General features: G+C 42.8%; 1 protein-coding gene across 1 annotated transcript in view; it reads left to right on the top strand.

Annotated features, from left to right (window-relative positions):
• Positions 1 to 12,123, top strand: part of LOC105470774 (ring finger protein 168) — a 36,831-nt gene that overhangs the window by 16,020 nt on the left and 8,688 nt on the right. Inside the window, exons 2-4 of the mRNA XM_011723009.3 lie at positions 489 to 565; positions 1,282 to 1,461; positions 5,530 to 5,651. Of these exons, the coding sequence (XP_011721311.2) occupies positions 489 to 565; positions 1,282 to 1,461; positions 5,530 to 5,651 (379 nt within the window). The remainder of the gene's footprint in view (positions 1 to 488; positions 566 to 1,281; positions 1,462 to 5,529; positions 5,652 to 12,123) is intronic.

Below are 12,123 nucleotides of genomic sequence, written 5' to 3'. Positions count from 1 at the left end.
AAATGGAATTCCAGGCCAGGCGCAGTGACTCACGCCCGTAGTCACAACACTTTGGGAGGCCGAGGCGGGTGGATCACTTGAGGTCAGGAGTTCTGAGACCAGCCTGGCCAACATGGTGAAACTCCGTCTCTACCAAAAATATAAAAAATTAGCCAGGTGTGGTGGCGCATGCCTATAATCCCAGCTACTCAGGAGGAGGCTGAGGCAGGAGAATTGCTTGAACCTGGGAGATGGAGATTGCAGTGAGCCGAGATTGCGCCACTGCACTCCAGCCTGGGCAACAGAGCAAGGCTCTGTCTCAAAAAAAATAAATAAATCTAGAAAAAAAAAATAAATTTTAAAAATGGAATTCCAAAAGGAGATATTGCTGTAGTTGTTAATAGTTGTATATTTTAATTTTTCATTTTAGTATTAGTTTTAATGGAAGACCAAAGTTACCATAAAATTGTGTTGCTTATAATGTTATTTTATTTTTTGATATGAAATAGCTGATGACTGTCAGCCAGTTCGTCTGTTAAGTAAACCTGGGGAATTGAGAAGAGAATATGAAGAGGAAATAAGTAAGGTAGGTGCTAAATATTCTTTTTTTTTTGGAATATTTCTCTGCTGTGTTTTTAGTTTCAGATTTTAATTTAGTTTTGTGTGCTTATATAACTAGTATATCTTGAAATATGGATAATTTTAATATATTTTATAAGGGCTTTGTTTTTTGCCATAATTTACTTCTACATGATTAATGCTCTTATGTGATAGTGTTCCCTAAGCATTTACATATGAAGGAAATTTTTTAATTCTTTTTTTTTCCTAATTTAATCCATACCAGGACATTTTTTTATTTCTCTAAAGTTTTGAGCTTAAAGAAAAAGGGTGGTAGATTATGGGTTTAGATGAGGAAAGGTTAAAGGGCTAACTGTGAAGTTCCTAAATAGGAAAAGTACCTAAAAAGCAGTGTTTACAGTGAAGCATTATGTTTTAATTACATGTAAAGTTTTACATAAATAGAGCTTTTTCTCTTTTTTTGTTAGTCTTCAAAATTTTGTGTGTAATTCTCACTTGTAATACATCTCAGGCTGGGTGTGGAGGTGCACACCTGTAATTTCAGTGCTTTGGGAGGCTGAGATGGGACAGCTATCTTGCAGGAATCTACTCCAGATTTGTACTTCATTTGAGATCATTTAAATCTCTGCCATTTGTTCTTTTTCTACTTTATTCTTATTATGAAATATTGCAAGTATACCAAAGCGTTCAGAAAAGGATTGCTCTTTATTAATCACTTTTAAGGTGGAGGCAGAGCGACGGGCCAGCGAGGAAGAAGAGAACAAAGCCAGTGAAGAATACATACAGAGATTGTTGGCAGAGGAGGAAGAGGAGGAAAAAAGACAGGCGGAAAAAAGGCGAAGAGCGATGGAAGAACAACTGAGAAGTGATGAAGAACTGGCAAGAAAGCTGAGCATTGATATTGTAAGTTGTAGGAGAGAACGTTGAGGTACCGTCATCCCTTGGCACCCACTGCAGAACCCACTCAGAGGAAGAATCAGCTCCTTGTGTTCCCAGGTCTGCATCCCACAAAGACTGTCTTTTCCACCCCAGGCTGGTTGAATTTGAGTGTTCGGAGCCTGCTGATACGGAAAGCTAACTATTAGCATTCCTATTGCTTTGACTGTGGTTTTCTTTTTATTTTTGAGACGGAGTCTCGCTCTGTCGCCCAGGCTGGAGTGCAGTGGCTGGATCTCAGCTCACTGCAAGCTCCGCCTCCCGGGTTTACGCCATGCTCCTGCCTCAGCCTCCCGAGTAGCTGGGACTACAGGCGCCCACCAACTCGCCCGGCTAGTTTTTTGTATTTTTTAGTAGAGACGGGGTTTCACCGTGTTAGCCAGGATGGTCTCGATCTCCTGACCTCGTGATCCGCCCGTCTCGGCCTCCCAAAGTGCTGGGATGGGATTACAGGCTTGAGCCACCACGCCCAACCTGACTGTGGTTTTCAAAGAACAGAAGAGATGGCGTTGCCATAATTAGAAGCTATTGATGACATTTTTGCTTTACCTAAAGTAAAATTGTTTTGCATATTGTTACATGTTTGCTCTAATCCAGGTTTTGGGGTTTCTGGTTTTCTGAGACAGGTCTTACTCTGTCATGCACGTTGGAGTGCAGTGGCATAATCACGACTCACTGCAGCCTCGACCACCGGGCTCTGGTGACCCTTCCAGCCTCCCAAGTAGCTGGGACTACAGGCTTGCACCACCATGCCTAGCTGATCTTTTATGGAGACACGGTTTTGCCATGTTTCCCAAACTGATGTCAAGCTCCTGGGCCCAAGCCATTCACCTGCCTCAGCCTCCCAAAATGCTGGGTTTATGGCGTGAGTCACTGCAGATTGTTTAAAAACTTTTTTATATGTAGGAAAGCTATTCAGTGAAGAATGAAAGCTTCCTTTTAAACCTTCTTTCACCTCTCCACTCCCATTCCTTTTCCAATTATATCAGTCTCTTTCCCCAAAGGTAACCTATTAACAGTTTCTTACAACTTTTTTCTTGCCAGGGTGCAATGGCTCAGGCCTGTAATCCCAGTACTTTGGCAAGCTGAGGCGAGAGGATTGCTCGAGCCCAGGAGTTTGAGACCAGCCTGGGCAACAAAGTGAGACTCTGTTTCTACAGAAAAATAAAATAGTTAGCCGAGTGTGGTGGTACGTACCTGTAGCTCCACCTACTGGGAGGGGCTGAGGCAGGAGGATCCCTTGAGCCCAGGAGTTTGAGGTTACAGTGAGCTGATCTCGCCACTGCACTTCAACCTGGAAGAACGTCTCAAAAAAAAAGCTTTTTTTCTTTGTTCACCTAAAAAGGATTATATAAAAGCAATCACACTGTTTTGCTGCTTGCATTTTTTCCACTTGATACATCTTAGAGATTTTTCATATTACTACATGTAGTCAATCTAATTCTTTTAAAGAGTAGAACAATATTCCATTTTATGGATGTAAATCACATTTTGAAAGTAAAGCACATTAAATTTTTAGATAATGTATTAAACTTGGATGTTATGCTTCCTGTAGTTAAATTGCTGCATGTAAAACAATGAATTAAAGGGCGTGTGATAAAACACATACTTTAAGATCAGAGGGTACAGTGGAGCCTAGTGGTTTGAACGAGCCTGGGAGAGTAACCTGGGAGTGCTGTTGACATACGAACTCTCCTATTTACTCCAAATCTATTAAATCAGAGTCTCTAGGGATGGGACCTAGGGAATTCTATCTTCAGAGGCATCTAGGGAAGCGTGAAACGTTCAGGTTTGAGAGCCTCCGAAAACAATTCCTCAGCTTTCAAATAACAGATATCTTAACATACACTTACCATCGAATCATGAGAAATACAATAGGACTATTGTCTATTGTATTTATTCTATTGTATTGTTTTTTGAGACAGGTCTTACTCTGGGAAATACAGTACAATAAAATAAAATATATATGTGTTTTTTATATATACATATATTTATATGCATATATACGTATATTTATATATACACATATATTTATATATGTGTATATGTACACATATATATATATATATATATATATATATATTTTTTTTTTTTTTTTTTTTTTTTTTTTTTTTTTTTGAGACGGAGTCTCGCTCTGTAGCCCAGGCTGGAGTGCAGTGGCCGGATCTCAGCTCACTGCAAGCTCCGCCTCCCGGGTTCACGCCATTCTCCGGCCTCAGCCTCCCGAGTAGCTGGGACTACAGGCGCTGCCACCTCGCCCGGCTATTTTTTGTATTTCTTAGTAGAGACGGGGTTTCACCGTGTTAGCCAGGATGGTCTCGATCTGACCTCGTGATCCTCCCATCTCGGCCTCCCAAAGTGCTGGGATTACAGGCTTGAGCCACCGCGCCCGGCCTTTAACTTATTTTTTATGAGTAGATTTATTGATATTGTAGAATAATTTCTTTTTAACTAATTTTTTTGAGACAGCCTCTCACTCTATCACCCAGGCTGGAGTGCAGTGGTGCAGCCTCAGCTCCCGGTTCAAGCAATTCTCCTGCCTCAGCCTTCCGAGTATCTGGGATAACAGGCACCACCCCACCCTGTTAATTTTTGTATTTTTAGTGGAGATGAGGTTTCGCCATGTTGGCCAGGCTGGTCTTGAACTCCTGGCCTCATGTGATCCACCCACTTCGGCCTCCCAAAGTGTTGGGATTACAGGCATGAACCACCATACCCAGCCTAGAATAATTTTCTATTTATTTATGAAAGTTTGGTGGTTTAAGGCCAAATATTCATCATCACCATATATGAACTTTTCCATTAGGGTGGTAAGAAACTTATGAGACTGGTACAGCAAGTAAATGTTTATGATTTTTATTGATATGCCCTTAAAGTCCAGAACTAAAATATTATTACATAGAACTCTTCTTTTGGGTATATCCACAGCTCTTTGAATATGTCCATATAGATAAAATTATGTAAAATTATTTATTAGAAAAATCAACAGGCTGGGCGCAGTGGCTCAGACCTACAATCCCAACACTTTGGAAGGCTGAGGTGGGGGAATCACTTGCTTCTAATAGTTGGAGACCAGCCTGGGTAACATAGTGAGACTTCATCTCTACAAAACATTTTTTAAAAAGTAGCTGGGCATGGTGGCACATGCCTGTGTCCTAGCTACTCGAGAAGCTAAGATGGGAGGATTGTCTGAGCCCAGGAGGTTGAGGCTACATGAGCTATGATCACTCCACTGCACTCCAGCCTGGATGACAGAGTAAGACTGTCTCAAAACAAAACAAAAAAACCCACCTAGCCAAGCATGGTGGCTCATGCCTGTAGTCCTAGCTACATGGGAGGTGAAGGCAGGAGGATCACTTAAACATGGGAGGTCAAGGTTGCAAGGAGCTGTGATTGCTGCACTGCGCTCTAGCCTCAGCAGCAGAGTGAGACCTTGTCTTTAAAAAAAAAAAAAAAAAAAGGCTGGGCATGGTGGCTCACGCCTGTAATCCTAGCACTTTAGGAGGCTGAGGCGGGCAGATCACAACGTCAGGAGATCGAGACCATCCTGGCTAACACGGTGAAACCCTGTCTCTACTAAAAAAAATTAGCCGGGCAAGGTGGCGGGCGCCTGTAGTCCCAGCTACTCGGGAGGCTGAGGCAGGAGAATGGCGGGAACCCGGGAGGTGGAGCTTGCAGTGAGCTGAGATCGCGCCACTGCACTCCAGCCTGGGCGACAGAGCGAGACTCTGTCTGAAAAAAGAAAAGAAAGGAAAGAAAAATCAACAGGAATTATCAGCTGATGAGATTAGTATTATGCCTTATTTTGTGCTTGATGATATACAGTAAAAATGTAATTAATTTAGACCAACTTAGATGAACATAGTTTATTCTGATTTTTGCATAGCCAGTATTCTTCAAGGGATGTATAGAATTTAAATGGAACTATAATTTCTGAAAAATGCTGTTTGGATTTCTGAATTTGTCAAATTAATAGCTTATTTTATCATAAAGTTCTCTCTCATAATGTCTGTTACGCTTTTTCTATTGTTGAAGAACAATTACTGTGAGGGAAGTATCTCGGCTTCTCCGTTGAATTCCAGAAAATCTGATCCAGTTACACCCAAGTCTGAAAAGAAAAGTAAGAACAAACAAAGAAACCCTGGAAATATTCAGAAGTAAGTGAGTGTGGCTATGAATTACTTATTGACCTACTATATGCCAGCGTTTTCTGTTCATATAGACTACTGATTCTCGAAGTTTGGTCCATGAACTTTGTATAAAGATAGTCTGAGGTTGAGGTAAAGTGAAAAGGAGAGAGCTACTCACACAGCTTCCTCGTGGCTAGCATGAAGAGAGAGGTGAAATGTGGCAGGCTTTTCACTCAGCCAGTTATTGCGCAGATTTATACTTTATCTTACTGGCTCAGGATTTCCACTTTTCTCAAAGTGAACCATCGGATTCCTCTTCCTCTTGGTTTAAATTCAGATGAATAAAACTGGTCCCGGATAGGCTTATCTTCATTGAAGGAGTTTACAATTTGTCTTCGTATTTCTTCTCTGTTACACCGAATGCATGAGCCAGGTAGTCCCGGGTGGCGAGACTGAGCTTCACCACACTCCAGGGTCAGGTACTCGGTGGGGTTGGCGGCTTTGTGCGAACATCAGCTTTCCCGTGTGATTCGTAGTTGGAAAAGTTTAAAAACCACCATGTAGACTTGAAAAATAACGTCAGGACTTCTGGTTTAACTGAGGAAGTATGTGCAGGTAACTCACCTCCTTCCAAGATTTGTTGGAATTTTGAATTTGGGGTGGGAGGAAGCTTAGGAGAAGGGAATGTTAAATGAGGGAGGTACTATTTTAAAAAAAAAAAAAAAAGATGTGACAATATCAGGGTCGCCAGTTCTCGATGTGCAAAGTAAAAATGAAGAGAAAACCACTAAAATGCAGAGGTATTTCATATGGATACATTATTCTGCTTAAGGCTATATAACTCATGAATCTTTATGTATCTAAATATATACTTTGAAATACTTAAAAATAAAAAATTACCAGAAATACAAGAAAAAACTAAGGATTTAAAAGCAAAAATTGAGAAACTGACGGATTAAAGTTGTAACAATATTAAAAACAGATAAAGTCTGTTTCCTAGAATATATGAAAACTCTTCTAACTCAACAACAGAAGACAAATAATTAAAAACTGGACAAAGGGACTTGAGTAGACGTTTTTCCCACGATGTACAAATGGCCAATAAGTACACGAAAATATGTTTAACATCATTAGTTATTAAGGAAATGCATATCAAAACCACGGTGAGATAGCATTTCATACCCATTAGAATGTCTGTAATCCACAGAAAGGGAAAAGAGTAAGTGTGGACAAAGATGTGGAGAAACTGGAATCCTTGCGCATTGCTTGGTAGGAATGTAAAGTGGTGTGGCTGCAGAAAACAGTTGGTGATTCCTCAAAAAGTTAAACAGAATTAGCACATGACCCAGCAATTCCACTCCTAGCTATGTACCCAAAAGAACTGAAAGCAGGTATTCAGACAAATGCTAGTACATGAATATTTGTGTCAACATCTTTCAAATAACCAAAAGGTAGAACAACCCAAATGTCCATTAACAAATGCATGGGTAAACAAAATGTGGTGTTCAATTTTATGTGAATTCCACCGCAATTCAAAAGTTTAAAAATGAATAACAGGGCCGGGTACGGTGGCTCACGTCTGTAATCCCAGCACTTTGGGAGGCCGAGGCGGGCGGATCACGAGGTCAGGAGATTGAGACCATCCTGGCTAACACGGTAAAACCCCGTCCCTACTAAAAATACAAAAAAAAAAAAAAAAAACTAGCCGGGCGAGGTGGCAGGCGCCTGTAGTCCCAGCTACTCGGGAGGCTGAGGCAGGAGAATGGCGTGAACCCGGGAGGCAGAGCTTGCAGTGAGCCGAGATCACGCCACTGCACTCCAGCCTGGGCGACAGAGTGAGACTCCGTCTCAAAAAAAAAAAAAAAGAATAACAGGATTATGTAGTTTTAAAACTAAGAAAAATTTCTAAACAACTTGTTGATTGAAGAGTAAATTTTGTTGGAAATATAGAACTGAAAATATGCGTGAAAACTGCTATGTGGCTAAAGTGGTATTTAGAAGGCTTTACATGCCATATCAAGAAAGAAGAAAGGGCAGCCAGGTGTTGTGGCACATACCTGTAGTCCCAGCTACTTGGGAGGCTGAGGCAGGAGGATTGCTTAAGCCCAGGGATTTTGACTTTGGGACCAGCTTGGACAACATAGCAAGATCCTGTCTCTTTAAAAAAAAAAAGAAAGAAAGAAGCCGGGCACAGTGCCTCATGCCTATAATCCCAGCACTTTGAGAGGCTGAGGTCTGAGGTGGTAGGATTGCTTGACGCCAGGAGTTCAAGACCAGACTGGGCAACATAGTAAGACACTGTCTCTACACAAAATAAAAAAATTAGCCAAACGCAGTGGCACATGCCTATAACCCCAGCCACTTGGGAGGCTGAGGTGGGAGAATTGCTGGAGCCCAGGAGGTCGAAGCTGCAGTGAGCTAGGATCATGTCTCAGAAAAGAAGACAGCAGCTGAAAATGTATTTAAAAAGACAATTCCAGGAATACATTGCTGGTTTAATGGTAGAAAAGGAATCAATGCAAGTTATTCCATTAGCTGTATGAATATGAAATACATGAGATGATAATTTTTTTTTTTTTTTTTTTTTTTTTGAGACAGAGTCTTGCTCTGTCGCCCAGGCTGGAGTGCAGTGGCCGGATCTCAGCTCACTGCAAGCTCCGCCTCCCGGGTTCACGCCATTCTCCTGCCTCAGCCTCCCGAGTAGCTGGGACTACAGGCGCCCGCCACCTCGCCCGGCTAGTTTTTTGTATCTTTTTAGTAGAGACGAGGTTTCACCGTGTTAGCCAGGATGGTCTCGATCTCCTGACCTCGTGATCCACCCGTCTCGGCCTCCCAAAGTGCTGGGATTACAGGCTTGAGCCACCGCGCCCAGCCAAGATGATAATTCTTAACGAAGTGGTAACGGAAACTTTTTTAACCTGTTGAAGGATATCTACCAAAATCTTCCATCACATATCATACTTAATAGTGGAACATGGAAATTATTTCCTTCTTTTTTTTTTTTTTGAGACAGAGTCTTGCGTGCTCTATCACCCAGGCTGGAGTGCAGTGGTGTGATCATGGCCCACTGCAACCTCAAACTCCTGGGTACAAGCGATCCTCCTGCCTGGGCCTCCCAAAGTGCCTGGATTACAGGAGTGAGCCACCGCGCCCAGCCATTCCCCTTTTAAGGTCAGGAAAACACAAAGGTGGCCTGCTACTCTCCACCTGTTTTCAGACTCATGTTGGAGATTTTAGTTCGCACAGTAACACAATAAAAGGAGATAAAACATATGAGTCTGGAAAGGAGGGGAAAAGCAGCTATCATTCTTCAGAGGCGGTATAACTATGTAGAAAACCCAAAAAGTCAGAGGTGCATTTTTAGAAGGAAGAGTTTAGCAAGGTTGCCAGATATAAAATCTATACAAAAAGTCAGTTATAAAATGTAACTTTAAAAATACTCTGTTGATAGTAGTATCAGAAAATAAAAGTACTTAGAAATAAATGTATTAAAATCTGACCCAAGCATGATGGCTCATGCCTGTAATCCCAGCACTTCGGGAGACTGGGCGAGAGGATTGCTTGGGCCCAGGAGTTCAAGACGAACCTGGGCACCAGAGGGAGACCCCATCTCTTAAAAAATTTTAAAAAATTAACCAGGGCCGGGCGCGGTGGCTCAAGCCTGTAATCCCAGCACTTTGGGAGGCCGAGATGGGCGGATCACAAGGTCAGGAGTTCGAGACCATCCTGGCTAACACGGTGAAACCCCGTCTCTACTAAAAAATACAAAAAAAACTAGCCGGGCGCCGTGGCGGGCGCCTGTAGTCCCAGCTACTCGGGAGGCTGAGGCGGGAGAATGGCGGGAACCCGGGAGGCGGAGCTTGCAGTGAGCTGAGATCCGGCCACTGCACTCCAGCCTGGGCGACAGAGCGAGACTCCGTCTCAAAAATAAAAAAAAATAAAAAAAAAAATTACCCAGGCATGATGAGGCACCTGTCATCCCAGCTACTCAGATGGCTGAGGCAGGAGATCACTTGAGCCTGAGGTTGTGGCTGTAGGGAGCTATGATTTTACCACTGCTCTCCAGTCTGGGCAACAGACAAGACTATGTCTCAAAAAAACTAAAAATCTGTAAGACCCATGGAGAACATTGTACTATATTAAATATACAATATTCATGGGTTAGAAGATGATGCCTAATACTACAAAATGGTCAGATCTCCTCAAACTGATCAATAGAGTTAGTGCAATTCAAGTCAGAATTCCAACTTTTCAAATTTTCTTTTTTTTTTTTTTTGAGACAGAGTGTCGCTCAGAATCATACAGTGCTAATCAGTAAAGTGTTTAGAGATGCAAAAGTGTGGTAAATCTGTTTTAAAAAGTAAGATATAAGAAACTCAGGATAGTGTGAGGTGGGAGATGAGGAGGCCCCATAGGAGCCTTTAGAACCAATGATTTATTTTCCCTTCAACCATGTAATAAGCATATAGGCTTTCATGGTAATCGAAATGTTTAAATTTTTTAGAAGAACAACATGTTTTTTGTTTTGTTTTGTTTTGTTTTTAATGGACCACAGAGCAGCAAACACATATTTTAAAGTGCACCAGTCTTCAGCACCATAAGACAGGGTACAAAAGAAAAAGTAAGATAGTTTAAATTTAAAAAGACGGGGCACCAATCCTAAGTATACTTTCTGGTGAATTTTTGTGTATGTATAAACCACCCTCCAGATGAAGACAGGGAATATTTACAAAGCTGTGCTCGTGCCCTTTCCCTTTCCAGTCAGTGTCCCCCTCCCCATCCGTGCTGTACTGTGATTCTTACATACGTTATATGACCGTTCTCTCATAAACTGTTTGTTTTCATAAGGCAGACTTGGAAAGATCTTAAGACATTAGTGAAAAAAAGCAAATCACGGGCCGGGTGCAGTAGCTCACGCACGTAATCCTAGCACTTTGGGAGGCTGAGGCAGGCGGATCGCTTGAGGTCAGGAGTTCAAAACCAGCCTGGCCAACATGGTGAAACCCCGTCTCTACTAAAAATACAAAAAAATTAGCCAGGCGTGGTGGCGGGCACCTGTAATCCCAGCTACTGGGGAGGCTGAGCCAGGAGAATTGCTTGAGCCCAGGAGGCAGAGGTTGCATGAGCCAAGGTCACACCACTGCACTCCATCCTGGGCAACAGAGCGAGCCTCCATCTCAAAAAAAAAAGAGTGTGAGGCTGGGTGTGCTGGCTCATACCTGCAATCCCAGCACTTCGGGAGGCCAAAGCAGGTGGATCACTTGAGCCCAGGAGTTTGAGACCAGCCTGGGCAACATGCGGAAAGGAAACCCTGTCTCTACAAAAAATAACAAGAATTAGCCGGGCGTGGCATGCCTGTGGTCTCAGCTGTTTGGGAGGCTGAGGTGGCAGGATCACTTAAACCTGGGAGGTCAAGGCTGCAGTGGACTGTGATGGTGCTACTGTACTTCAGCCTTGGTGACAGAGCGAGACCCTGCCTTACAGGTGTGGTGGCTCATGCCTGTAATCCCAGCTCTTTGGGAGGTCGAGGTGGGTGGATCACCTGAGGTCAGGAGTTCAAGACCAGCCTGACCAACATGGTGAAACCCCGTCTCTACTAAAAATACAAAAATTAGCCAGGCATGGTGGCGAGTGCCTGTAATCCCAGCTACTCAGGAGGCTGAGGCAGAGAGAATTGCTTAAAACCCAGTGAGCTGAGATTGCGCCACTGCACTCCAGCCTGGGCAATAGAGTGAGACTCCGTCTCAAAAAAATAAATAAATAAAACAATGGCCAGGTGCTCATGCCTGTAATCCCAACACTTTGGGAAGCCTAGGTGGGCGGATCACCTGAGGTCAGGAGTTCGAGACCAGCCTGTCTCTACTAAAAATACAAAAATTCGCTGGTGGTGCATGCCTATAATCCCAGCTAATTGGGAGACTGAGGCAGGAGAGTTGCTTAAACCCAAGAGGCTCGTGCCATTGTACTTCAGCCTGGGTGACAGAGCGAGGCTGTGTCCCCCAAAAAATAAAATAAATAAAAAAGATAGTGTGTATTTCGTAGAAGTCATATTTTTTTAAAAATTGATTACATATGTTAAAAGGAAAACCTTAGACAAATTAACAGTTTAATTGAGCAAATGACAATTCACAAATTGGGCAGCCTCTCGAGCCACAGTGGGCTGAGAGAGACTCCAGTGGAGCCACATGTTGGAAGAAGATTTACGGACAGAAGAAGGAAGGGGATACACGGAAAGCAGAAGTGAGGTGCACAAACAGCCAGAGCGGCTACAGCTTGGCATTTGCCTAATTTGAACAGTTGGCCCCCTTTGGCCAAAACTTGGTGACTGGCCCAAGAGTATGTTACAGGCTGTTTACACCTCCATTTAGGCTATAGTTCACCATGTACAGAGAAACCTGGGCTGAACCTAAAATATGTAAGGAGGCAGCTTTAGGCGAAACTTAATATAAAACGTTAAAGGAAGCAAATGGAAATGGATCCCAAAAATTCAGATTCAAAG

The sequence above is a fragment of the Macaca nemestrina genome, chromosome 2 (assembly GCF_043159975.1).
Source record: "Macaca nemestrina isolate mMacNem1 chromosome 2, mMacNem.hap1, whole genome shotgun sequence".
Classification (NCBI taxonomy): domain Eukaryota; kingdom Metazoa; phylum Chordata; class Mammalia; order Primates; family Cercopithecidae; genus Macaca; species Macaca nemestrina.
Note: the sequence above shows the minus strand (reverse complement) of the source record. Positions and strands in the feature narration are given on the sequence as shown.